This window comes from Dufourea novaeangliae, unplaced genomic scaffold (genome assembly GCF_001272555.1).
Source record: "Dufourea novaeangliae isolate 0120121106 unplaced genomic scaffold, ASM127255v1 scaffold18, whole genome shotgun sequence".
Classification (NCBI taxonomy): Eukaryota; Metazoa; Arthropoda; class Insecta; order Hymenoptera; family Halictidae; genus Dufourea; species Dufourea novaeangliae.
The window spans coordinates 939,320-967,316 of NW_015373888.1; the positions used below are offsets into that span (position 1 = coordinate 939,320).

The 27,997-nt window shown below is 32.1% G+C and overlaps 8 protein-coding genes across 8 annotated transcripts; 5 read left to right on the forward strand and 3 right to left on the reverse strand.

Moving 5' to 3' along the window:
- Positions 1 to 80: 80 nt before the first annotated feature.
- On the reverse strand, positions 81 to 4,413 carry LOC107195244 (importin-11). The gene is made up of 16 exons (XM_015585049.1): positions 4,291 to 4,413; positions 4,003 to 4,103; positions 3,793 to 3,906; positions 3,313 to 3,719; positions 2,799 to 3,233; positions 2,685 to 2,725; positions 2,420 to 2,602; positions 2,233 to 2,344; positions 1,946 to 2,166; positions 1,714 to 1,878; positions 1,442 to 1,634; positions 1,128 to 1,365; positions 955 to 1,051; positions 608 to 885; positions 384 to 525; positions 81 to 308 (listed from the first exon to the last, which is right to left on the reverse strand). Exons 1-16 carry the CDS (start codon positions 4,411 to 4,413, stop codon positions 204 to 206), a joined length of 2,955 nt encoding a protein of 984 aa, XP_015440535.1. The 3' UTR covers positions 81 to 203.
- A 1,906-nt stretch (positions 4,414 to 6,319) lies between these two features.
- LOC107195022 (40S ribosomal protein S6) lies at positions 6,320 to 8,030 on the forward strand. The gene is made up of 5 exons (XM_015584780.1): positions 6,320 to 6,364; positions 6,758 to 6,962; positions 7,061 to 7,206; positions 7,465 to 7,665; positions 7,779 to 8,030. Exons 1-5 carry the CDS (start codon positions 6,359 to 6,361, stop codon positions 7,974 to 7,976), a joined length of 756 nt encoding a protein of 251 aa, XP_015440266.1. The 5' UTR covers positions 6,320 to 6,358; the 3' UTR covers positions 7,977 to 8,030.
- Positions 8,031 to 8,813: 783 nt separating this feature from the next.
- Positions 8,814 to 12,338, forward strand: LOC107194887 (nucleolar GTP-binding protein 2). The gene is made up of 4 exons (XM_015584602.1): positions 8,814 to 8,892; positions 8,984 to 9,041; positions 9,846 to 10,083; positions 10,204 to 12,338. The coding sequence occupies exon 4, from the start codon at positions 10,209 to 10,211 to the stop codon at positions 12,336 to 12,338; it is 2,130 nt and encodes a 709-aa protein (XP_015440088.1). The 5' UTR covers positions 8,814 to 8,892; positions 8,984 to 9,041; positions 9,846 to 10,083; positions 10,204 to 10,208.
- A 604-nt stretch (positions 12,339 to 12,942) lies between these two features.
- Positions 12,943 to 18,692, forward strand: LOC107194897 (probable phosphorylase b kinase regulatory subunit alpha). The gene is made up of 15 exons (XM_015584613.1): positions 12,943 to 13,442; positions 13,516 to 13,961; positions 14,037 to 14,352; positions 14,422 to 14,635; positions 14,713 to 14,822; positions 15,608 to 15,755; positions 15,943 to 15,983; positions 16,015 to 16,038; positions 16,110 to 16,260; positions 16,529 to 16,821; positions 16,900 to 17,455; positions 17,537 to 17,589; positions 17,661 to 17,819; positions 17,922 to 18,179; positions 18,447 to 18,692. The coding sequence occupies exons 1-15, from the start codon at positions 12,960 to 12,962 to the stop codon at positions 18,672 to 18,674; spliced, it is 3,480 nt and encodes a 1,159-aa protein (XP_015440099.1). The 5' UTR covers positions 12,943 to 12,959; the 3' UTR covers positions 18,675 to 18,692.
- Positions 18,693 to 18,965: 273 nt separating this feature from the next.
- Positions 18,966 to 20,671, reverse strand: LOC107195007 (39S ribosomal protein L28, mitochondrial). Its single transcript, XM_015584755.1, has 6 exons — positions 20,591 to 20,671; positions 20,207 to 20,373; positions 19,614 to 19,872; positions 19,384 to 19,527; positions 19,123 to 19,304; positions 18,966 to 19,045 (listed from the first exon to the last, which is right to left on the reverse strand). Exons 1-6 carry the CDS (start codon positions 20,612 to 20,614, stop codon positions 18,988 to 18,990), a joined length of 834 nt encoding a protein of 277 aa, XP_015440241.1. The 5' UTR covers positions 20,615 to 20,671; the 3' UTR covers positions 18,966 to 18,987.
- An 819-nt stretch (positions 20,672 to 21,490) lies between these two features.
- LOC107185254 (translation factor Guf1, mitochondrial) lies at positions 21,491 to 24,188 on the forward strand. The gene is made up of 7 exons (XM_015572904.1): positions 21,491 to 21,600; positions 21,667 to 22,479; positions 22,828 to 23,067; positions 23,142 to 23,407; positions 23,488 to 23,702; positions 23,775 to 23,987; positions 24,048 to 24,188. Exons 1-7 carry the CDS (start codon positions 21,515 to 21,517, stop codon positions 24,171 to 24,173), a joined length of 1,959 nt encoding a protein of 652 aa, XP_015428390.1. The 5' UTR covers positions 21,491 to 21,514; the 3' UTR covers positions 24,174 to 24,188.
- Positions 24,189 to 24,409: 221 nt separating this feature from the next.
- Positions 24,410 to 25,288, reverse strand: LOC107185351 (mediator of RNA polymerase II transcription subunit 21). The gene is made up of 3 exons (XM_015573019.1): positions 25,070 to 25,288; positions 24,887 to 24,998; positions 24,410 to 24,795 (listed from the first exon to the last, which is right to left on the reverse strand). Exons 1-3 carry the CDS (start codon positions 25,109 to 25,111, stop codon positions 24,410 to 24,412), a joined length of 540 nt encoding a protein of 179 aa, XP_015428505.1. The 5' UTR covers positions 25,112 to 25,288.
- A 1,129-nt stretch (positions 25,289 to 26,417) lies between these two features.
- LOC107185290 (retinol dehydrogenase 11-like) lies at positions 26,418 to 27,947 on the forward strand. Its single transcript, XM_015572952.1, has 4 exons — positions 26,418 to 26,704; positions 26,791 to 27,026; positions 27,095 to 27,392; positions 27,726 to 27,947. Exons 1-4 carry the CDS (start codon positions 26,432 to 26,434, stop codon positions 27,897 to 27,899), a joined length of 981 nt encoding a protein of 326 aa, XP_015428438.1. The 5' UTR covers positions 26,418 to 26,431; the 3' UTR covers positions 27,900 to 27,947.
- Positions 27,948 to 27,997: the final 50 nt, after the last annotated feature.

The window sequence follows — 27,997 nt, forward strand, 5'->3', positions numbered from 1 at the left end:
AGTTTATAATCAAAACATAAATCTGAAATGACATAGGTTTCTTTTATTATCAACATTATTAGTACAGTGAAACAGCTAATATTATACAATAAAATAGTGCCGTTTTACAGTAGAGCGCTGTAAAGCTTTTTTTACACGTAGTATAGCGATTGACTGAATCGACCCATTCTTTTCTCTTCTTCCTTATGTGACTTACTCCTCTTTCATAGAGATATATAAAACTTAAGTTGCTCATCAATTTCTGGTTTGAGAGTTGACATCATTTGATTGAACTGATCATCGCCAACTAATCCTCTTAATGTAAGTAACTAAAATACAAAGATTATATCTACATGATTTTTAAATAATAATATTATTATTAATAAAACTAAACTCTACTTTACCTGATTTTGTAATGTATCTTTCAAAGATATTGAGGTCACAATGTCATTGAAAGCAAGTCTTCTTTTTCGCTGTTCATGTTCACTGCCGTAGTCTTCATCTACATATGGCGGTGAATTCGATTGTTCGCCAAGTGTTAACGAACTAAAAAATAAAATAATGAAAGTAAAATAAGCCTCGCCATACGTTTCATTAGTATAAGTAACTTTTAGGGGTTTGGACTTACTCAATGCCGAATCTTATAAAGTCATATTCTAAATTATCAGATTTGGTTATATCATTAAGAGTTTCGACAATATTTAGTATTATTTGTGGGAAATGCTCAAGAACACTCGGAGGACTGTTAGCTCCAAGGAGTGAACAAAGTGCAAGGGCTAACAATTTACGTCTGTCTGTCTGGAAGGTGAGTTCCATATGGAAAACCCATACACGTATTAAATGTCCAAGAACAGCTTCCTCACTTTGTTCGTTTCCGCCTATTTTTCTGGTTAGTTCACTTAGTATCTGCATAAAAATTTAACGTTCATAATAGAAAAGCTCAAAACTTTAACGTTAAATATAAAAGTTTTCTACCTGTATAAAAATATCTTTATAAAACCATAAAACTCTTGCCATAATCGTTAGATATATATTCATCACTAATACAGATTCATCTTCCGTATACACATTCCTATAAAAATTAAATAATCGTTAATGCACTTAATTTTCTTTAGTATACTTGTTGTCTTTCCTATCTTTATACTCACTCGAATATAGTTAATAAAACAGGTTTGATCAGTTCTGCACCTTGCCGAGAACAAGCACACATGAATGTTTCATATACTGGCAAAACCATCAATAGTCCTTCCGTTCTCAAATCACTCATAATCGACCTAAGAGTTTCAACTATAACTGCTCCCCTTTGATTTAAAAATTCTTGTGGACTTAGTATTATGTATTCTTCGACTATATACAGGCATATTTTGAAATATTCCACAGATTGTTCTGAAAGTACTAATAACATTTAGCATCTTGATAACCACAAGATATTTCAAGCATACACGCATAAATATTCACCGACCTAACAATGCTGGTATATTCTTGGCCAAATCCATTATGGCAGGTGTTGGTGCAGGTGTATTTTCCAACAAAGCTGACCATAATCGCAATCCTTCTTCTAACAAATAAACATGTTCATCCTGATGGACATCACAACTGAATGCAACAACACCTACCACCAGGGGTTGTAATATAACACTTTCACGACCTAAGGCCTATCGTTAATGAAAATATTAAAAAGTTTGATTAGAACATCAAACACAATTAATAGCATAACTTAAAAACATAAACCACCTTTTCTAAATGTATTAGTGTTGAAATTATAGTACACCTCAACATATTATGTTCCTCGGATAGTTGCCATAGAGCTGGTAGATACGAACTGAGAACTCCAACATACGGGTTTATTTCGCTTTCAACACGTTCAATCATAAATGATAAAACATATAGAACGCGCATCTAAAACAGTAACCAGTTGTATTCTCAAAACTTACTTTGACAATAATCCAGATACTTTTACGCATACCTTGGTATCACATTCTTTTACTTCCTTTAGGAGAGAAAACAATAATGAACACGTTGGTTCTAAATAAGGAGAAAACTCTTCTGGATTAAATTGAAAATCATCTATAGCTAGTTTCAAGGCATCGCTTGCTGCCAAACGAACACCCAAATCTTCATCTGGACTCAAAACCTCCACCATAAGTTCGTATACCTTTGGTCTGAGTTCTGTGCTCAATTTGACAGCTGCAATTTCAATTATACAATAAAATTCATAATTTATCCATAAGTATAACTGGAAAATTTATTTACTTGTCCATTGTCCAATAAGCCAACATACGCGTCTTCTAATAATTCTATAATTGTTACTTCGAATCTTCAACTCTTCTTTCAAAGTGGTAGAGAACCATTGATCAAAGTTTACCTAATATATAAAAATACTCTTTATCATGCTTTAAAAATTAATACACATCTTTCAGAACAGATTTTTATCGTTTACCTCATCATATAAATCAAAAGCAACCAAACCAACAGCATTGTACACTGCATCTTTCAATAAAATAGCGTGCAAATTATCAGAGTCAACAGGTTGATGGTGCCTTTGCATCAAATCAACCAAAACTGGTGTAAGAATGTCTTTAAACTGATGAAAAATTTCGACAAATACAGATTCTGTACAAGGCTAAAAATAAAGTATGAATCATAAAGCAACTTAATATCTAACGATTATAATTGTATCTATTACATGTGATTCAAACATTTACCCTTAAACTGTATTTCGATGTTTCTCCTACATCATCAACAACTAAAATCAATTGTTCTATGTAATAATAGTAATCTCTAAAGCTATGTATATAAATACATAGATCATTACTTACAGAAGTTTTCTGGATCTGTGTCCCATAACTCCAACTCAGCAGGTGTTAAGAGGAAATAATGTGTTACAAGTCTTGAACAGATTTCAGTTAACGTATCAGGAGTAAAAATTTCTCTTTGTACTTTGTTCACTTTGATCCCTCTGTGTGCCCATGCAATAACATCACGTTCGTTTAAAGCTATAACTTCTGGATCATATGTAGAAATTTGTAACATGCGTTTTAATAAATTAAAACATTGAATAATAAATTTCTCAAAAGCTAAATTTTGACCAGCTTCTGTGAAACAGTAAAAAACGGTGAATTTTAAGGTGGTTGATAGTAGTTCAATACAGCATTCCCGATGCATTTCATCCACTCCTATTAGCACTTTTATCAAGAGAATTATAAATTTGTCGCATGCTTCCAGTTGTATGCCCCTCGAGATTAAAGTCTTTCCTATAACCACAGATAATATTGAGTAAGAGATTAAATCCAAGTCATTTTACCATTCAAATCATCAACTGAATATACTAACGACACTCAAGGCCAGTTCTTGCACGTTCATACACAATTTCTAAGAATAACATAGCATCTTGTGATTCAGAAACTATTCCGAACCCATGCACAATAAGTTTTCTAAGTATTCTCAATAAAAGTAATGCTTTTTCTAAAGCTTCTTGTATCTGATTTGTATCTGCTCCGTTTGATGCCAGTATGAAGAAAGATTCAGTATAGGTGTTCCATAAATTCAAAATAAAATTGAACACATTACTGGTCAATTCTCGGAAAAGTTGTCTGTCTGCAGGAAAAACTTTAGAAGCTAAAGCTTTAACAACATAGCGCAATGTTAACAGTGCTCGATGTTGAGCTAAGGGATTCTGTCCTCTTACAACATTCAGTAATGTTGGAATTAATGTATCCCATTCTCTAGGGCAATCGTATCTGTACAACATTAGTCCATTTAATTGCTTACTACATCGAAGAAGAAATAACTACTCCAGTTAACAAATATTACCTTGCAATTTTAGCAATAAGAGCTGCCAATTGTAGAGCTAATTGATTTACAGGCTCTTCAAAATTTGATATTAAACGTTGTCTAAGAAATTCTTTTTCATCCTCTGCAATTGCACTGAAATAATAATAAAACATTTATTTTATGATTCAGTTCATCAACTATAGTCATAGTAATTAGAATATTAATAAATCACCTGGGTATAATACTCACTTTGGTGCATTCTTTCTCCAATATCTATCAACACCACTTTTAAAACACACAATAGCCATCCATCTAACATTGACAGTCAAGGAATGATCAGAAAATACGTTCTGAAACAATTGTTATATACATACATATTAAACTGATAGGCAGAAATACACAATAATAGAAACTTTTGTATACGTATAAATATTTCATGATACGTTCTTTGACACTAGTACGATCATGAATTATATCATTTACATGTGAAGTATTTACATCAAACTTTTCACTGATTGATTTATATAGATAACTTACAAATAATGTAATATAGAATCCTCTTTCAGTTTTCCACTGTTCTAATAATCGTCCAGCAGGTTTTAAAATATTTGGATCTTGACTACCTGCTTGTCGAAGGACTTCTATCACTGAAGCATCCATGTCTTTCTATTAAACAAATCCTTTGTTAGATTATACACATTTCTTATAGATAATCATTAAGATGCATTCAACTCTCATACTAGTTCCAAACAACTGTACACTATTTGTGTTGATCAGAAAACTTGTCTGAAACATCAATAATGAACATGTGTTAAAGATACTTGCTTTCTTTAATGTTCAACTCATCACAATCATTTCTCTTGTTCCGGGTGACCAGTCTCTAACCTATAAAGAAATAAACTATATATGTTGTAATATTACCTATCTTACACTGAGTTCGTAGAACTATTTTCGGTAAACTCCATTTATCGCAAATATCTATGTATTAAATCGATACATAATGAAAATTATCGAAGACACACTACATCAAAATGTCACACACGCCCGCAAGTCGGCATTTCAGAACGCTGCCCCCCTCCTGCGGCTTTCGATTTCTATAAAATACACTGGTGACACTTATTGCCATACATAATATAAAAAGCATCTTATTGTACATAAAGTACAAATCATTTCTTAATTTTTCAATTCATCTTGCAAGTATATTGTTATCTATTTTATTCAATTTATTACATTCATTGATGAAGCCCATGTATTTATACTCTTCACTTGATCAAAATTTCTTTATATTATTATTATGCATGTGTATTTGTCTCTACAAACAATTAATGAAAATGAACGCTCCATTTGAAAGGAAAAGGTATATAGAATGATTCGAATAAAGTACATTCTTATTTATTCACCTAACATATAAATTTAACATATTTATTTACTTTTACATAATATAATTTTGCACACCGCCGTACAAAATAGTTGCCTATCCCACTTCAGCCTCTCAGATGTTACTGAATGTTACGAAAAACAGCATTCCCGTCTATGCTACTTACGTTCGTCTGTGGTTGTGGTGAAGAGTCGTCAGGTCAGACTGGTCAAACTCTGATTTGTAACGTTCTATCAATAATGAACTGTAATGAACTTCTCTGAATGTAAAAGTTTCAATCTACAAACATTTCTTCGACATTTATAATTCCATACGATTTTACGCTAATATTTATTTTCACGTAAAAGTGATATAAATAGAATGTTATAAAAGAAATGTCCACAAAATACAAATAAAATAGTGATACAACTGATGCCTTTTTTAGTAGGTGCTTATTTCATAATCATTATTATATCACCGAGTGGTTGGTGATATTAGTTACCGCGTAACCGAAAAAATTTCCCGTCATTAATAATGGTTATATGCAACCAAAAACAGTTTCTATCATTGATAACAGTTATTCGCAACCAAAACAAATTTCCGTGATTGATAAATATTATTGGTAACCAAACAAAATGTTGATCATTTATAATGATTATTCGTAACCAGAATAGTTATATAAAAATCCATTTTTTTATTCACGTCATTCTTTGAAAAACTTCTTCGCGATTTATTAATATTTGGTTTCCATTTAAATAAAAATTACTTTTTGCTCAATGACTAGTCAAAAATAAGCTTATTTTTTCCAAAAAATATTTAACGTAACTGTTATTTTTGGTCTTTAGTTTTTTGTTGTGTCTTCTACGAGCAACATGAATGAGGTGCTCCATGTTGTACCAGGGGGTGGTCCATATTTTGTTTGGCGGTTCATAGAGCAATATAGAGATTGTATCAAAATCCCAATTGCATTAATCGAAAGAAATCCAAGATTACGTGTGAAATGAGTATAGAAATTTATTAATACGTTCATTACGAGTATGATATTCACTTTTGCATTAAAAGTTTAATACCTATATTAAAAGTTACACTCTAATTGTGACAAAATAATTACAAACTTATTTATTATAATTTCGGTTTAAAATTTCATTTTATTTGAAACGGATATCCGGTATGCGCTCCCTAGCGACTGTTTGAATCAACCACTTTCTTTCTGTCCATGGCTCGTGGCACTGTTTGATACTTGTCACGATGAAGGTACGAATCAAGCAATATTTCGAACATCTTACAAGGAATAGAAACAATTATTAATTTTATTTATACAATGAAAAGCTGTGCATAATTTTGTGTATACATATTTTGTCAATTATTCCTATACTTGCTATTTTAAGTGTGTATGTTTTATAGGAGACATTAATCCATGAGTGCTATCTTGTCTAATTGAAACATTGTAATCAGATTTAACTGTTTAATGTATGAACTACTAACGCTGAGAATATCGCAGTAATTATCTTACTGTTGATTAGACACAGAAAAATAATTTACCAGCAAAGTTCCGTCAGAATATTGTAATATATATTAACCCCATAAGAATTCGTTAGTGTTTAATTTTTATGTTGCAATCTAATGTTTATGTTGTCTCTGTTTCAGCTGAACGTGTCTTTTCCAGCGACAGGATCTCAGAAATTGTTCGAGATTTCTGATGAACACAAACTTAGAATATTTTTTGAAAAGCGCATGGGCGCTGAAGTTGAAGCTGATGCTTTAGGTGACGAGTGGAAAGGATATGTTGTCCGCATTTCTGGTGGCAATGACAAACAAGGATTTCCTATGAAGCAAGGTGTCCTGACCAATGGTAAATTGTCATAATATTATTTTAATGCTATTGTAATCACAATTTAATATTTATCTATATATCGTATATTTATAGTAATGTAATATACCCGTGAATAGGTCGTGTACGTTTACTGCTCTCAAAGGGACAATCTTGCTACAGGCCAAGGCGTGATGGTGAACGTAAACGTAAATCAGTTCGTGGATGTATTGTAGATGCAAATTTGTCTGTGCTTGCTCTTGTTATTGTCAGGAAAGGCGAGAAGGTATGAATAATCATTCTGTTTAAATTTTTACATGTACATTACCTTACCCATGTCATTTAGGGTGTATCTAAGAACTTTGTCATTGTATCTTAAGATACTATCGTATACATGGAAGATTAAACTTCGTTTTTGATTTGGGAGAGAGTACATATATTTCCTGTACTGTTTCTCAGTGTACGAACGAAACACTCAATTTGTCCAAATTTCTTACTTCAGTTAGGATACTTTTTACATAAATTAATTAAATCCTTATTATAGGAAATCCCAGGTTTAACTGACAAACATGTACCACGTCGATTAGGACCTAAGAGAGCGAGCAAAATTCGTAAACTCTTCAACTTGGCTAAACGTGACGATGTACGTCAGTTCGTTGTAAAACGGCCTATTCAAAAGGAAGGCAAAAAGGACCGCTTCAAGGCTCCTAAGATTCAACGTCTTATCACCCCGCTTACTCTACAGGTATATACACACATCACCTTCGTCCGAAATATCTTCACGTTTTGTTCAAGTCTTACGAGACTATTAACGATACAGTAAAATCAATAAATAATAAATGTATATTGCTTTTATAGCGTAAACGACATAGACTAGCTCTGAAGAAGAGGCGATGCTTAGCTCGCAAGCAGCAAGCAGCTGAATACGCGAAATTGTTAGCACAAAGACAAAAGGAAGCGAAAAACAGACGTCAGGAAGAATTAAAGCGAAGACGCAGCGCTTCTATGCGAGAATCTAAATCATCCAATCAGTCGGCACCTACTACGCAGAAGTAAAACGACCGCAGTGTTGTATTTACAATTTAATAAAAATACTTTCACTTATTCAAATTTTTTCTGTGATGACAAGGCTTTTTGGTAATTATTCACAATAATAAACTCCTCACAGATTTGGATAACCTTGAAATATGTTGTCAAGGTCATCATTCTGAACAACATTTCCCTATAAATATTACCGCCGCTGTTAGCGGGTTCATTCTTGATCTATAGTTTTGCATATAGAATGCACCCCATGAAAGTATTCCACATTTTTATTAACACTCTATAATTGGTAACACCTGTCAGATATTTAATAAACTTTGGCGTTATTATCAAATTAACCAGAAATACTTATTTATCATATACGGTATTCAGGAAAGCATTGCAAGTTTCAAAATTTCCAGAAAAGGGTGCAACAATACCACATGGTATCGTGCATTAATGCTATCCAGCTAAAACCAATTGCAACAACCAATTTTCGGGGGTAGACCGGGGCACGTGCGCAGTATAATCTCTTTATTAATCGTAGAGTATATTGGAATGCGAGTTTTAGAAAATTGGTCGATCAGAGGCACAGAACATACAGCGTTGAAATTTTTTGCAACACAGGTACTTCTGCAAAATCGTTCTTATATCTCTGTTTTTCTATTTTATGAGGGTCATTGCCTGCTGACTTAATCTCGGGCAATACGCATAATAAAAAGGTCGTAATGAAATATAATACTGTAGTGAACATTCTATTTCGTTGAAATGGAACTTGTAATGGAGAAGGAACGTACCTTTACGTACCGATCAACATATCGTGATCCTCCGGATAATAGCCGAAGGGTTATTCGTCTTGTGGATACCGGAGTGATAAGACGTAAAGTGAGCTCGCTTGTTTCGAAGTACGCGATCTGCGCTTTTCATCTCTAATTATTTATACTAGATAGATGTAAGTACCTTCATTAACTCTCTATCGTGACTTTCCTTTAATATTTATCCAATTTAGATTAAATTATTTTAAATTAATTCGATAACGCAAGAGAGGATGAACCGGTCTTCGTAGCATCCGCTATCCTCCCCGTACCAATGAGTATTTGGGTATGTTTAATTCTATTTGCAATTTTTCAAATTCGATTTAAAGAATATTTATATATTACAAAGAAAAATATTTCATTTTCCACAATAGTAGAGTTATTCTTTTGTAATTTTTTGTATCATTAACTTTTATTACATACATATATTAAAGTTTCAGTTGATATGACCGAAGGAATTATGAGAGTGATGATAGATTTGACTAGTTACTGACGTACGTAACAAGGTCATGAAAATTAAAATAAAATATTTATAAGTTGAATTAGAATCTTTAAAACTAGGTGTGACTACTTATTGTTACAGTTGTATGTTATTTTATTTAATTGTCATAAACACATTATTTGGAAAAAATATTTTGATATTAAAATAATGTATACAAATTTTTATCGTTGCATTAGTGTTGTCTTACCGACACGCGGGCATTTAACTTTTGGGCTCTCCTCGTTCGGCCGTCGATTCGAGAAGGGCACTGAAAGGGAATAAAGTATACGCTTGACCGGTATCAAGGGAGATCCCCCAGTGGTGGGGATGATTCACGGATAGACAGCGTCTAGGCTCTCCGCGCAGTTAACGTGGTTTCACTGTATATATTTTCGCGAGTCATATTTCATAAGTGTTATCAGATAATTATACTATCAATGTATTTATATAAATTGTCTTTATATTTCAAAGTTATTAACGGGATAAAAAATTAATGACAAATGTTCGAGTTTCAATTATCACAAAATATTATTATTAGTAGCAACATTAATAATTGAGAAATATTTCGTAATTTACGAAATGGTTTTAGAAATAACTTTATGTCCCTAGAAATAAAACGTCATTGATTTACATGAGAATTGATGAGAATCAATGAGAATGCACCCTGCGAGAAAAGAGATGCACGCACGTGTATTCTTCACAATTTAACCAAACATTTAAGAAATAATGATTGAGATACGCATATAATTTATATTTAAAGAGTAATTTTGAGAATTATTAGCAATACTTGTTTGAAAATAATAAAAAGTACATAACTACTATAAAACATAGTAGATTCAAAGAAAAGGTAAGCACATTTCCTGATGCTAACAAATTATAAATTGTACTTTACAATGTAGATCATTTTATTTGCATTATAGTAGTTTTAATTAATTTCAAACTGAATTAAGATATATACTTCTTTTAGGCAAAATGGCAAAATCACAGGTTACAAATAAACCTCCTCGAAAGGAGGGATTTAATCGTTCTGGACACAGCATGAATCCAGAACGACCTACAGAAGGATTAAAGGGTGTGGCAAAAGTACGATCTAAAGCAACAATTAAAAGATTACAAATGTATCGTAATCAAAAACCCAAGCGCGATCGTACAGGTAAAATACTTCGACCAGCACCGTTCCAAGGATGGCAACCTTCTGGTTCTATGTCTCGTGTAGAACCTTCACAGAGATGGTTTGGAAATTCAAGAGTAATTTCCCAAAATGCTTTACAAAAATTCCAAGATGAATTAGGGAAAGCTATGAAAGACTCCTATAACGTTATTATGAAACCTACACAGTTGCCAGTAACTCTTCTCCAACAAAAGGCTGCAAATGCAAGAGTACATTTACTAGATACAGAAAGTTTTGAAAGTGTATTTGGTCCAAAGAAATTAAGGAAAAGACCAAATTTAACAATATCATCGTATGATGAATTACAAAAATTAGCAGAAGAAAAAGAAGAAACATATAATAAAGAAAAAGATACAAAAGATATAGATCTCATACGTCCTGATACAGGTACCAAAGATGCACAAAGAGACTGGATTATGGCGGCAGGACAGAGCAGAAGAATTTGGAATGAATTATATAAAGTTATAGACTCTTCTGATGTTATTTTACAGGTTTTAGATGCCAGAGATCCTTTAGGAACTAGATCTCCTCCAATAGAAAAATATCTTAAGACAGAGAAGCCTCATAAGCATTTAATGTTTATTTTAAACAAAGTAGACCTTGTACCAGCATGGGTTACACAAAGATGGGTTGCTATTTTAAGTGCAGAGTATCCAACAGTAGCATTTCATGCTTCGATGACACATCCATTCGGTAAAGGTTCTTTAATAAATCTATTGAGGCAATTTGCAAAGCTACATATCGATAAAAAACAAATCAGTGTAGGTTTTATAGGATATCCCAATACAGGGAAGAGTTCGGTTATAAATACTTTAAGATCGAAAAAAGTATGCAATGTTGCACCAATAGCAGGTGAAACAAAAGTATGGCAATATATTACTTTGATGCGCCGAATTTATTTAATAGATTGTCCAGGTGTAGTGTATCCATCAGCGGAAACTGACACGGAAAAAGTGTTAAAAGGTGTAGTAAGGGTTGAACTTGTTCAAAATCCAGAAGATTACGTCTCGGATGTGTTAGCACGAGTAAAACCAGAATACATACGAAAGACTTATAAGATAATGGAATGGAGCGATCATGTAGATTTTCTGGAGAAATTGGCTCGTAAGAGTGGAAAATTATTAAAAAAAGGTGAACCGGATATTGCCACTGTTTCACGTATGATTTTGAATGATTGGCAGCGTGGTAAATTACCTTTCTATGTTCCCCCTTGTGGCTTTGAAGAACCACTACCAAAGGTGGCAGTCAATAATGAGTCTTCTGTTGAAAATAGTAATATTGAAAAAGAAAATAGTGTCAATACAGAACAAACAGAAAATAAAGAGGATAAAGCATCAAAATATCAATTATCTGTGATACAAGATTTTAGAAAAATACGAGTTGGTTTGCCATATTCAGGTGATGATGTTAAAAGTCATTTATGTGTTGAACTTACTGATTCTATAACGAACCAAGAAAATAGTTCAATGGTGTCAGATATGGATGATAATGATGTTGATGAAACTGAAGATAAATCTATAATAGAATTTGAAGCGGAGTTTACGGAAAATGTAGAAAAGGATAAGCGTTTAGAGATTGAAAATAATAACGAAAAGAATGATGATTATACTGATGATGAAATTCCTCTTCCTTTAGAAAAAGATACTTTGTTGCAAAGTGCATACAATGTAGTAGAGGAAGAGTATGATTCTAGTGATAATGAAATGCTCAACAAAAATACTATTTCAAGCAGTGGTACATTCAAAGTTTCTTCTACAGTTTCTAAAACAGAAAAATCAATGCACACAGGGAAAAAATTAACAAGTAAAGAACGAAGAGCTGTAGAAAGGGCTAACAAACGAAAAAAGATTGGTAGCAACTTTTATGAAACTACTAATGTTAAAAATAGAAATAGGAATAGAAGAGTGCCTAAATTTAAAAAAAAAAATTAATAATTAGAATACGATAAATAAATTCAAAATACTATTAGTGTATTTAATTTTACTGAGAAAATGTAGACTTTGTTATATGACGTGTTCTTTGTTGTTATAGTTTTCCAAAAGTATGATTTAATAAATCAATCTATCATAAGTATAAGATTACATTAACTGTGTACATAACGAATTTCTATGACTTTTATGTGATAAATAAATAACTGAAAATAGTGAAAATGATGTTTTTGAAATTTTAGTTCATATGTATATGAAGTTTATTCAAGTATGAATAGTTCCTCTGTAATACTACAGAGGTCTATTATGTTTGACATTCGTTTCACATTGTATAAAGAATATATGCGTGTGTGTATGTTTCTTAAATGACATAAAAAAATGTGTACACAACAAATTTTTATATCTTCCATGTGACAGTTTATTTAAGCGGAATATAAATATTTGTTACCACTTAAATAAGAATTTTAAAGAAGTGTTATAAAGGTATTTCGAAAAAACGATATAAACTTAACCTGAAGATATTAATGTATTTATGTACATATATGATGGAACTATGACAATTTAATGTGATTTATAGTAAAATAAAACTAAAAACATTTTCAGAAGTTATTTAACATACTCAAAATGAGGAGTCGTAGTAATTCCGGTGTTCGTTTGGATTATTATCAGCGAATAGTTCACAATATTATTATGAACCATCAAAATGCAGTCACAGGTCTTTTCCCTGCAAGTCCTGAGAATGATCACGCCTGGGTACGTGATAATGTGTATTGTATTCTTGCTGTATGGGGCCTTTCAATGGCATATAAAAAAATAGCCGATGCAGATGAAGATAGAGCAAAAACATATGAATTAGAACAAAGCTGTGTGAAATTAATGAGGGGTCTGTTAATGGCAATGATGCAACAAAAAGAAAAGGTAGAAAAGTTTAAATCCAGTCAAAACCCACATGATGCTTTACATGCCAAATATAGTTCTGTCAATGGACAAACCGTTGTGGGAGACACAGAATGGGGACATCTTCAAATAGATGCCATTTCTCTTTATCTACTTATATTAGCACAAATGACAGCATCTGGATTACAAATTGTTTTCAATTTGGATGAGGTAACTAGACACTGCATCATATGTGATAAAACTTATAACAATTTAATTATAAATTTTTATAACTCAACTTTAGGTAGCATTTATCCAAAATTTAGTATTTTATATTGAGTCAGCTTATTGCACACCTGATTATGGTATTTGGGAAAGAGGTGATAAAACAAATCATGGTTTACCTGAGCTAAATGCCAGCAGTATTGGAATGGCTAAAGCAGCAATGGAAGCAATGAATGAACTGGATTTGTTCGGAGCAAGAGGTGGACCTACTTCTGTAATTCATGTATTGGCAGATGAAGCACAAAAATGTCAAGCTGTTTTACAGTCTATGTTACCACGCGAATCAAATTCAAAAGAATTAGACAGTGGATTGCTATCTGTGATAAGCTTTCCAGCATTTGCTGTGGATGAACCTAATTTAATTCAATTAACAAGAGATACTATCACTAAGAAACTGCAAGGTCGTTATGGATGCAAAAGGTTTCTAAGAGATGGATATAAAACAGCAAAGGAGGATCTCAACAGGCAAGTAAAATAAATGAAAAAATACTTTAAATATTAGATCAATATTTACCAATAAATTTATCATGTTTTTAATAGGCTTTATTATGAACCATGGGAGTTGCGTATGTTTGAAAACATAGAATGCGAATGGCCATTATTCTTTTGCTATTTAATTGTGGATTATTGCTTTCAAGGAAATATCGAAGCAGTAGCAGAATACACAAAACAGTTAGAAGAAATAATGATTAAAACCGATGATGGAATGAAATTAGTACCTGAGTTATATTCTGTGGAAGCTGCAAATGTATCAGCAGAGTATGCTGAACCAGGTAGTCAAAAACGAGTTGCATTAGGTAGATGTCCATTTATGTGGGCTCAATCTCTTTACATATTAGGAAAATTACTACAAGAAGTAAGTACCCAAATATCGGAAAAATATATATGTACAGTGAACTATAATTTATGTCTTCTTCAATAATAGGGTTTCCTGGCTGTCGGTGAATTAGATCCGTTGAATAGACGTTTATGCAGTGAAAAAAAACCAGATGTCGTAGTACAGGTTGTGATACTAGCAGAAGATGCAGAAATTCGGGAAAAAATAGCTCAGCATGATATCCATGTACAAACAATTGCAGAAGTTGCTCCTATAGAAGTACAGCCTGCAAAAGTACTCAGTCATTTGTATACTTATTTAGGTATGCCTGAATTGTAAAATCTCTATGATATACACAATACTTCATTTCACTTTTAAATAAGAATTATTTATTTTCAGGTCGAAACAAAAAATTAGGTCTGTCTGGGCGTAAATCAAGAGATGTAGGAATTTTAAGCACCAGTAAATTATATTCATTGAACGATAAAATATTTGCATTCACTCCACAGGTAAGTATTCTGTATACTCAACAAACTGTCTGCTCTTTTATACTTTTATTTCTTTTCTTATGTTGCCTCTTATTCGTGCATCAAACATTAGTTGACAGACATGACCCGCTTCTATATCGCATCGGACTATGAGCTCATGATTGACATATTCAAAGGCGAAATTAATTTCTTGAAGTCTAGCTGGCAGAACATGTTAGGCCGTCCTCTCGTGGTCATGCCCCTCAAGAACATTCACCTAGGTACAGTAATTTAATGTTTAAAAACCATAATTTTCATCTGTGTTACTTCTCCTTGAACGCATAAGAAGCAATACACGGTAGAATGTTCAAAGTATTAGGCTGTCGAGTAACAAAGATGAAATCTATGGTTTTTAAATATACATGATTTTTTGTGGAACTTCGTTTTTCTTATTGAAATTATGTAAATACACTATCCAAAGAACATCTAACATGTCTGCCTGCATGCGTGCATCGGTGTTTTCGTTTTAAATTTTGCTTAGTGGCTATGGAAGGTCTTGATGTAATTCAGTCAGCTGACGTTAGTGTTTCACCTAGCTATTAAATCTCATCGCGTGATATTTTAGTGTTATTAATATCATCATATTCATCATAAGCGAAATCAATTAATGTTAAAGAATTTCAATGGAGACAATGCGATTGAAATGAAAGGAAGAAAAAAAAAAGAAAACAGTTTCATGGAGAGATCGTTTCCTCTTGCACACACAATCTAACAGTCTGAGGAGACAGCTTATGTGTGTTATGGTGTGCGCGTTTGTTGCATGTTAGAACTTTGACGCGGAGGAGTACTACACGACAAACGATGCAGCCCTCCTTGCCAACAATTTTATCACCAATATGGCATTCCTTACCATCAACTGGAAGCAAATGCTCGGCAGGCCAACTATAACACTCGTTGCTACTCATAATCATCTAGGTACGATGATAGGCACCTTTAGATCATCATTCGGAACAAGTTTTTATTAGAGCAAGCTAATAAACAAGATAGAATTATTCCACGTGTAGTACATCCGAAAAATAACTTAGAATATACACTGCTTTTTTCGTTCCTATAAATAAGTAGATTTAATTCGGGGTTTTTTTTACATGCATCGCTATTTCAGATCAAGGAAAAATACCATTGGCAATGATAACTACTATGAAAAAATTATTTCTTAGGAAGTTCTGAAGATGGAAAGCCGGACAAGTTAAATCCTCAGGTGAAGCAAATTTACGTTGCAACGTATTATACGTATTTATACTATATTTCATGTTATATTTAATATATTAGGTTCAACAGTATCTAGAGGAACATCTGATGCGTGCATTTCCACATCGTACTGGTCTTCTTAACAGACCAGTTATTCGAACTGGAAAGAATTTGAAACGCAAAATGTCTGTTAAAGGTGCCATAAAGAAAACAAGATCAATTGCTGTGGAACGTGAGTGACACTTAATATATCAATATAATAAATGCTAAACACTATTTAAATTATTAGCACTCCAATTGCATGTTACATAATGTGGATGCTTAAGTGTTTATGCGATATACTCCTACAGCTATGGTTCCTACCATCCTCCAAGAATTTAAGTGCACTAACAAATGATAACTAATTCCCAAATTAACTAACAGGAAAAATGAATAACAAACTGTGAAATTAAATTATTCGGTTATCAAAGTAATTTGTAAGAACAAACTGTAATTTGTAGCTGAAATTCTTGGAATGGCAGGAGAGGAACGAAGACCTTCAACTATTTCAAACACAAATCCATTTATTGAAGTGACAGATACAACATTATCTCCTACTTCTACGCAGTCACCTCCTGCTGACCGTACACCGTCTCCTACGGATGAAATTTTATCTTGGACAAATTGTACAAGGCTACACAGAAACAGAGCCATAGGTGAAACTCAATATGCAGATACAGAAGTTGAGGAGTTGTTATCGATGCTTAGGGAAACTGAAAGTTTAGAAGAACAAGGGGATATTTTACAGTATCTTGTAAGTTATCCATACGAGTATACAAACTAATGTGTAATATATATTATTTGCTGTAATTAAATTAATTATTAACTCTAGGTGGATTCACAAGGCCTATACTTTAATACTGGCATGTTAGAAGAGGGCCATCCAGTCCTTATCAAGGATTTGTTAAAAGACCTTTACGAAAAAGCTTGTCAACAGAAAATGTGGGGAATTGTACGTCACACAGCTGGAATGTTAGGAAAAAGGGTGGAAGATTTAGCTAAAGCGGTCACTGATTTGTTAGTTCGTCAAAAACAAGTTACAGTCGGAATGCCACCTACTAATGAACATACTATTGTTGCACCGTTGCCAGAAAATGAATTACGAGTATTAATTCATCAAGCGTATGGAGATGACGAATCTACGGCCATGTTAACACAGGAATTGCTTGTTTATTTAGCAATGTTTATTAGAACAGAACCGCAACTGTTTCACGAAATGCTCAGACTTAGAGTAGGTTTGATTATTCAAGTAATGGCTACTGAATTATCGAGAACTTTAATATGCACTGGAGAGGAAGCATCCGAACATTTATTGAATTTATCACCATTCGAAATGAAAAATCTTTTACATCATATTATGAGTGGAAAAGAGTTTGCTATCAGTAGTGGTATGAGTTTTTAGTTTATATTATGCATTTCTGTTAGATCTCCTGTCTTAAAAATAATTCATAATTCGTTTCTGTATTCAGTTGGTCGAGGTAATTTCTCTGTTATCAGCTGTAAATCAAGCAGAGTTAGCAAGGTAACGTCCATAACAAATAACTATTATATTCGTTCTTTACATTTCATTGTAACATCATTACATTAATTCAGAAGTCACAAATTGGAGGTTTCTTAAGTGCTGACCAAACTGACGGTAGTGAATCAGAACCAGATAGACAGGGTCAATGGTTACGACGACGAAGATTGGATGGTGCACTAAATAGGGTGCCACGGGATTTTTATCCCCGTGTATGGCAAGTACTTGAACGGGTAAATATCAGTACGTTTTACATAAACATGTCTCAGATTTTTTGCGTTTTATAGTTTTTTAAATAATTTTACAATTACTTTAAAATCCACCTATTTTAATAGTGCCAGGGATTAGCAATCGAGGGTAGAGTTCTACCTCAAAACCTCACACAGGAAATGACGCCTGGTGAACTAAAATTTGCATTGGCAGTAGAAACTGTTCTGAATACCATACCACAACCAGAATATCGTCAATTAGTGGTTGAAGCTTTAATGGTATTAACTTTAGTAACTGAATATAATGTGGTTTCTTCTCTGGGTGGATTGATCGCCGTTGAGCAATTAGTTCATAAAGCTAATGCTATCTTCTTAGATGATCAGGTACGCTTATAACTAGGCTGTGAATGTTTATGCAAATATACATTTTTATGGACCAGTTTATGAAAATTCAGATCCAAAAAGAATTTTTAGGGTTACCTGTGTACATACTCATCAAGTAATAACCTCATTAATTTTTATTATACGTCTTACTGAACTAAGTTTCAGATAATTTTGAATGCTATAAATGCATAAAATCCACAGTCTATTTATAACTGTCTAATGTAGCATTCATTAATTACATTTACTATGTATATTTAATGTAATTAGATGAAGATTGATGGAGATGCGACCTTATGCTGTGCTAAGCTAAAAGAGCACCGAGAAACAACCGCAATGGGAAATCTCCTTTGCGGTGGAGCAGCATATGTTTGTCAACATTTTTATGACAGTGCTCCAAGTGGTAGTTTTGGAACAATGACGTACATTACAAGAGCCATAGCCTCGTCATTGAACTGTTTACCCAAGGATGGTGAATTTGAATGTTCAATATCATAATTATTTATTGTGCAGAGATAAGTTTTAGTCAATTATATCTATATAGGTATCTTCTCATGAATTGTATCGACGTTAATAATTGTCTAGCTTTTGTGTGAAGTACAAGTTGACACAAGTTCAAGGAAATATGTATTGCTGCTAAAAGTGAAGTTTAAATATGTATTAACAATCGAATGTAACTCGACAAAGGTTTGGAAGATTTTAATTTACTGTTGCGAGTCTTTGTAATGAGTTAAATATAAAGGGAAAGACCAATTGTTTAGTATACAATTTACTTTCCTTATTTATAATACAGAACCACAATATTTATCTTTTATTTTGTTTTGTAACTCTTGCCAAATGGATTCAATTTTGACATCCAGGACGAAGACCTGCAAAAATAATTTTTCAATATACTTTATTGCAAACTCTATGGTTTTGAATAAAACATTGACATATTGTTTCATACTCCTCTGATGATGAAGTTGCTGCAGCGTCTGCAATTTTATTCTGTTCTAGTCTATCAATTAATTCAGACCTATATTGTATTTTCAAGGGTTGCAACTCTTTTTCCGGATTTTTCAGATTTATCCACTTGATGCATGCTTCTTTATATGTTAAACCATACCATTCAATTTCCTCTCGCGTATACTAAAAAAAATACACAAACAAGACACTAGTTATTGTTTTATGAATGTATCTTATATAGTATTACAAAATCGCTTATTACCGCTGTTAAATACTCCTTGTATTTGGCAAAAATTTCTTCTCCTTTAGCAGGATCATTTGGATATAAAGTTTTATCAAGTAACGCTAAAAGTATCCGACGTTTTATCTTAAGTGCAAGCTCAGATCTTAAGTCACAGGCTGGAGTCTACAAGTAATTGAAGTTTGTAAAGCTTAAGGAATAGTATATAAAAATGTTTTATAGTCAGTATATTAATAAATAATGATCAGTACCTTTAATAAATAATGATCAAATCCATAGTGTTCATGAATTAAATTAATAGTCCTATTGGTGACCACAACCCTCATATATGTATCCAGAACTTCACTGTACAATACGGACTTCTTAAGCCCAGGAAACCAGAAATGTGGGCTTCTACGATAGTATTTACCTTTCTTTCGAAAACCTTGTACCACTGTTTCACCACCCCATATACCACCATTTATTTCCTTGGGATACAACAATGGGAGTGGTACATTCTGAACTGGACGCCTAGATATTTATAGCAATTAATAAATATTTTTGCTTTTACCATATCTGTACATATACAAAAATATTGGTACAATAACATATCAGTACATAAAAACTATTGGTATATCAATATGTATTTACCAATATTTTGCCAATATCCATCCTTCGAATATATTACAATTTTTTAGATATTTTGAACCATGAATTTCAGTCATATTTATAAACTTTATATACATTGTATTAAATTACAGTAGGTCGTAAATTAGAAAGTTTTAGATAGATTACATTGTGTGAAGGAAAATTATAAACCAATAAAATGGCAGTTTTAAGTCTGATTTAACTGTAAACCACTTACACGACTCCTGTTTCTTCATCTCTAACATACGAGCCTTCTTGTTTTATGTAGTGCACAGCTGTTGGTACTTGTAATTTCCATTCTCTCCAAAATTTTTTATATTCTTCTGGCAATTCAGCACCAATACCTTTTGACCATCGCGTTATTTTTGGTATATAATACAATCTCTAAAATTTGTCATTCTTATTAATTGCTTTCACATAGTTCTTAAACATACATCGTAACAATATATAGTTAACAATCTAGTAAACTTTTTATAAATTAAATTATTTTGTTATAAACCGAATGACTGTATAAATATATTTTTGAAACAAGAATTTATATGGTTCTTTTTTTGGTTAGCTTTTTGATAAATTTATTTTTCAATACAATGTGAATTGTTACCTGACCAAATTGTTTCATAGACATACTGCGTGTTTCTTAAATATTAACAAAATTGATATAAATTTAAACCTTTTACACGTGAAATTTAAGAGTTTTGTATATACACAAAAACATCCAAATATTCACGTTTTCATCAACGTGAAGATAATACGAATCATCGACTGTTCAGACCATTTCAGAATTTCAGACTGTTTGCAACTGACTTCTTTTCTATTTAAGTACCGTCGTGAGCAAAGTCGGCTTCTGCTAGGGGAAAAAGTAACGTAGAAAAAGAGCCTCCTACCACTTGGTATTGGGAATTATTGAAATTTATGCGAAATTAACATTCGATGTAACATTTATTTCAGTATTTGAAATAAATTTATCAAGTGGCGGGAAGCCTTCCCCTTCACCACTTTTTCCCCTAGCGGAAGCCGACTTTGCTCGTGAGCCTCACGAGCACTGATCTATACACTATACTTCACTATAGTATATAGATTATATAGATTAGTGCTACTGGTGCTCCTGATTGCTCCTGATGCTCACGAGTCTCCTATTTCCAGGCCTTGTATGCATCTGTGTTGCATTTAACCTATTTAACTTGCAAACCACTACATCCCCGAGATGATCAATTATCGAGCGTCTACTATATATCACTGTACTATGTATGTAAGTACATACATATTCTACTCGCCTCTAACCTCTAACCATAATATTGTAAATAACCAACAAAGACACATGTAATATGAATTTATTCTGTATACAATTGTAAAATTTCAGAATTTATTATAGGATTTTATTCATTTTTTGTGACGTTTTTGTAAGATCAAGTTATGTCAAATAATTTCAAATAAACAAGTGAGATGAACAAATCTTACCGGGAGTGAGTAATATTTATAATTTAAATTGCAAAAACGAATAAGAAATACCGGTTATTATCTCACTATGAAAATAAGCAAAAGTATTTACTCTATATGGTCTACTCAAAAGAATTATAACTTTGTACAAATATATGCATCTGCGTTTGAAAGGTCAGTGTCACTTATTTTAATTTTAATTTTAAATACGCTTATTAAAGATAATGTATATACTTTTAGAAAACATGTGTATCATAGCTGGAAATATTATTCTACAAATTTAGAAGATTTTAAGGAATATGAGACACCTATAGAAAATATACGCAACTTCAGTATAATAGCACATGTTGATCATGGCAAGAGTACTCTTGCTGACAGACTTTTAGAACTGACAGGAGCAGTAAAACTAAATTCTGGGAAACAAATATTAGACAGCTTGCAAGTTGAAAAGGATCGTGGGATTACAGTTAAAGCACAAACAGCTTCTCTTGATTATACATACAAAGGAACTAAATACCTTCTTAATTTAATAGACACACCTGGTCATGTAGATTTCTCAGCTGAAGTTTATCGTTCTTTAGTTCCTTGTCAAGGTGTCATCCTAGTGGTTGATGCAAACGATGGGGTACAAGCGCAAACAGTAGCTAATTATTATTTAGCTATTAAACAGAAGTTGACTATAATACCAGTAATTAATAAAATAGATCTAAAACATGCCAATCCTAATAGAGTGATCAAACAACTAGAAACATTATTTGACATAAAAGAAGAAGATGTATTAAAAATATCTGCAAAGTTAGGTACTGGTGTGCATAATGTTCTGGATGCTGTTGTTGAAAGACTTCCACCACCTAATGTATTTAGAAATAAACCATTTAGAGCTTTAACATTTGACAGCTGGTATAATAAATATAAAGGAGCTATTTCCTTGGTATATATCACAGAAGGATCATTATCAGTAGGACAACAAATCACTTCGACACACACCAAAAAGTCTTATGATATTAAAACTCTTTCACTACTAAGGCCTGATGAAGAATCTGTAAACAGATTGTAAGTGCTAATTTCTATTTTTTAAATAAAATTATATACAGCGTTCCCGCATAAACATTAAGGGTTAATGAATTTGTCTTCAAACGCACTATCAAGTGATTTAAAAAAAAATATATAATTCTATTTAAAAAACCAAACTTGACCTTTATATCTCTTAAAATAATAATGTTAATAAAAATTCGCCATAACCCGTTAAGTAATCTCCTGGTGCCATTCAATTTTATGTAAACACTTTTCTTATAATTCAAGTAGTTTAGTAAATAATGGACTGTACACTGTTCGCATGAACACCCTGTATATAAAATTGATTTAAAAAAAAACAAGCTATGAATATTTTTGATTAATTAGATTTGCAGGTCAAATAGGATGTATTGCATGTAATATGAGATCTTCCCAAGAAGCATTTATAGGTGATACATTGCATTTAAAAAATCAGCCTGTAGAGCTTCTTCTCAAATTTAAAACACCAAAGCCAATGGTTTTTTCAGGAGTATATCCTGTTGATCAGTCACAATTTGAGTCAATGAAAACTGCTATTGAAAAATTGACATTAAATGACAGTGCTGTATCTGTCGCAAAAGATTCCAGGTGTGCTTTACAATGTTCTTATTAAGTTGATTAATTACATAAGAACAAAAATGTCTTGTAAGCTTCTACTTCAGTGTAGCTCTTGGACAAGGCTGGAGAATTGGATTCTTAGGTCTATTGCATATGGAAGTTTTTATGCAACGTCTGGAGCAAGAATTCGGTGCTCAACCAATCACTACAATACCTAATGTAACATATAAAGCAGAAATATTTGGTGCCAAAAATATTAAAAAGTATGGTAGCAATTTAATTACATTTAACAATCCAACACATTTTCCTCATGTACAAATTGTGACAAAATACTATGAACCTTTAGTATTGGGAACCATTATAACACCAGGTATACTCAATAGTTAAATTTTAATTAATGTAAGTACAGTTTGTAATTACATAGAGACTAAATTTTAATTACATAAACAGAAGAATACATAGGCGAAATAATATCTTTATGCCGTGAGAAACGAGGAATAGAACAATCAACGACATCCATTGGAACTGGCAGAATAATGATGCGATTTATATTACCATTAAATGAAATTATCGTTGACTTCCATGATTCGTTAAAATGTCTAACCTCAGGATATGCTAGTTTTGATTACGAGGAACATGATTATGAACCTTCAAATATAGTCAAAGTATATACAAGTGACTACATTAATTGTCTCAGTAGTTATATTTTTATTATATGAGTAATTTATACTTTACAGTTAGATATTGCTTTAAATGGTACCAAAGTGGAAGAGATAAGTACTATTGTACATAATACTAAAGCTAATGCAACAGGCAAACAATTATGTGAAAAATTAAAAGAAATTATTCCACGTCAATTGTACGAGATAGTGATTCAAGCTATGGTTGGAGAAAAAGTTCTTGCAAGGGAAGTAATAAAACCATTTAGAAAAGATGTGACTGCAAAATTGGTAAGTATTCTTCTGTTACAGGTTACTTGTAAATGCTTATTATCATCTCTTCTGTTTTAGTATGGTGGTGATGTCTCAAGAAGAAAGAAATTATTGGCAAAACAGGCAGAGGGGAAAAAGAGAATGAAAATGATCGGAAAAATTTCTATACCACGAGATACATTCATAAAAGTACTTAAAAGATAGTATAAAATTATAAAAACCATGTATCATTTCTTAAATTTAATAGAACTTTAACTTATGTATTAAACCATTTTCAGTACAATTGACAATACATATGTATTATTTCCATTAAAGTACAAAATATTTTATTTCTTAATTTTATTCAAATGTTTAAATGCTTTAATGTTATATGTACATGCTCAATGAAATCAATTTTGTTAAAACATTCTGAAGATAGTATTAAGCATTACAGAAATATATCACTGATTTATAGAACTTGGTGAAGGATCAGACAATTGGTGCACATTATTTGAGGGTACTGTATTTACAGAATTAATACTCTCTTGTTTAAAAGTCATAGTAGTATTAAGATTAATATTAACTACTGATGTAGAAGCTGGATCTTGCATATCTAATTGACTCTGAGCAATATCCTGTAGGGCAGCTTGAATCCTTTGTAAAAGGGCTTCTCCTTGTTTTACAACTTCTTCCAATTGTTCACCAGCTTCTTGGTTCTCTTGTTCAAGATGACTGAGGCTTGCAACCTGTAACTCTTGCGATGATTCTTCACTTGGCAAACTTTCTATCAAGGTATCTATATCCTTTGCACATCTTGCTATTAAAGTTGCAAACAAAGCTGCATAATCTAGAATTCAAAGATACTTTTATGTAAAAACAATAATAAAATTGGTAAAATAAAATTTGAAACTTATGCAATAAGTATGAAATAAAAGTACCTTCTTGAGGTTGATGTGGCTGTGGTGTTCCAACACGATCAAAGCCAGGAAACTTACTAGGTGTGGAATATTGTTGTAGAATACCTACACTGTTACAGAAATGTTCTGCCTGCTGGAATAATACATATAATTAATAATCACACTCGTTAATGCGTTCAAAACAAGAATAAAAATGTATATTACTTGATTTATAGTATCCTGCAATTGTGTTAGACGATCCGCCATAATTCTTATAACCGTCAGAATTATATATAACTACCTTTTTTAATATAACCGGTAATACTATTCTTTATGTAACATCATTATTATTACTATTTTGTCAAAATATTTAAACTCTGTCAGTGAGCACCGTACACGCAAATTGCATGTTAAATAAATTAGTTCCTCACGTTTTGTATTTAAAATTTGTAACTTATGTTAAAATATATTTCTACTGTACATGCTTTTACGGTTCAATTAATTAGATAACTTTAACAGTATTCTTTTAGAAGTATTTTATTAGAAATTTGTATATGTCAAATTTACACAGATCAAAACTGATCAAAACGTAATGCCTGGTAATGCCACAAACAAGATATAAACTAATATAGACAGACTTAACATTCAATGTAATTTTTTGTCGCTCGCTTAGGGGCTGTAGAACCCCCTTACCATTTTGTAGCGAATCGGCAAACACGCACTGACTCTACGCTGCTCTGTGCCTACAATTTATAAATTATTTATTTACACATCATTTATTTCCAATAATTTTATTTATTGCGAGCAATGAAATAATAAAGTAATGGACAGTATGTTCATGTTCCACTAGTATCTTTAAAATTAGAAATATGAATACTTTAATTATTGGTTGATTTTACAATTACATAAAATATATATTTTTAACCATCTATATACTTTAGAGTGTGGGATAGTACTCAATACGAAATTGTAACCGGTGGAAAGTTTCCACTGGAAACCCTCTTCTAAGTAAATAGAGGGGATGATGATGAACTTTCAATGTGTATGGTGGTGTATGGGAAAACGTAACCATAGCGGGAATGTATTGACTATTTACATAGGGAACTGTCTATATAAAAGTGTTTGCAAATTACATTTTAAAGTATTATAGCAGAGAACAGTGTGTTATGACTTTCTTCGTAATACTTCAACGTCATATTGAAAGTCTTTTATCTTTTTCTCTCGAAAGTGCAGAGATGAAGATGTAGTTTCCCTTAATGTTGAAAACGACACCACAAAATTGTTAAATTGTGACATAACAAAGTAGAATAAAACAGAATATTTTGGTGTTATTATATTCCAATATTACAGATCTACCGAAAAATTGTAAGGCATAAATATCGAATATAGCATATTATAGAGAAGGTTAGCTTCAAGAAGGAGAAAGTATTTGAAGTTTTCTAAATCATTCGTTTCTGTATAAACAGCAACCAAACATGAATGTGCATTAACAGTGTCTTCATTTCAACGAGTCATTGTATGCAAATATTTTTAAATTTGCATACTTAAGGTGCAAATTCGCATGACATAGATAGCTGACGAACAGATATGGCAGTTTCATGGTATTACTTCATTTTGCCAGTAGTATTATTTATTGGATTACTTCGGAAATGTCGCGAACGTTCATGGGGAAAATGCAAGAATATGGATAGTTTGCATGGCCGTGTATTTATTGTGACAGGTGCCAATTCCGGTATCGGTAAAGAAACTGTAAAGGAATTAGCACAAAGGAAAGCTACAGTTATTATAGCTTGTAGAAATTTACAAAGTGCTCAAGACACTGTGACTGATATACGTTCTAAAATATCTACAGGAGAATTGGTAAATAAACTTGATATTGCTTCATTAACTATGATGTATCAATAAGACGTCTAAGTGCACAAATAAATACAATATTACTTTTACAGGTACCTATGCAACTGAATTTAGCATCACTCACATCAATTAAAGAGTTTGCTATGGAAGTGATGAAAAATTTTACACAGATTCATGTATTAATTAATAATGCTGGAGTATATGTTCCTGTTAAGAAACATGCTTTAACCGAAGATGGATTTGAAGTTCATTTCGGTGTAAATCATTTAGGTCATTTTTTGCTCACAAATTTACTGTTGGAACACTTGAAACAGAGTGCACCGAGCAGGTTTGTCATAAATTGTAATTATTGCAAATAAAATTTATTCTTTATTCATAGAAATTTATTCACAATAGGATTGTAATTGTGACATCCAAGATGTTTGAATCTGGGATAATAGACTTTTCAAATTTAAACGGAGAAAAAAATTTGGCAGTTGATGGACACATGAATCCTGCTTACAGCAATTCAAAGTTAGCAAATACCTATTTTGGTATTGAACTTGCCAAAAGGACTGAGAATAGTGGTGTGAATGTATATATGGTTTGTCCTGGTTTTATTTATACAGGGCTATTTAGAAATGTGAAAAGAAGTTGGTTCCATTACATTATCTTTTTACCTGTTGCTTTATTGTTTTTGCGTACTGCAAACCAGGTATTTCTTAGTATTTGTACTCAGTAGAAATAATATAGTGCAGTTGTAAGATTAGTTACATTCTAATCATATATTAATGTTAAAACAATAAGAATAACTGAAATGTGAGGAAACATAGATAAAAGATTCAAGATTTTACTTTTAAAAGTGTTTGAAGTACATCAAGTCTGATTCAATTCTTATTAAATTCAAACTGCCCAAGAGGTTACAGAATCAATTAATGTCACTACTCTGGTGACTAGTTTACAACTATACTATACGCTTTCCACCTAGCATACAACAATTCTTATAATAAGTACTGTTATTATATTTTCTTTTATATCTAATTTTCAGGGTGCACAGACTGTGTTACATTGCGCAATAGAACCTTTCTTGTCTGAACAAAGCGGTAACATTTACCGTGATTGTAAACCCTACATTTCGAAAAAGAAACTAGATTCTGACACAGCACTGCGCTTATGGGATGTAAGTGCAAAACTGACTGGTATCGATGAGACTTCAAAGTGAATATTTTTATGTGTGTACATCATACATATAATTTTATTTTTAACATATTCAGTAACCATTTGATATTTGTTTTTGTATATAAATACTATAAATATATT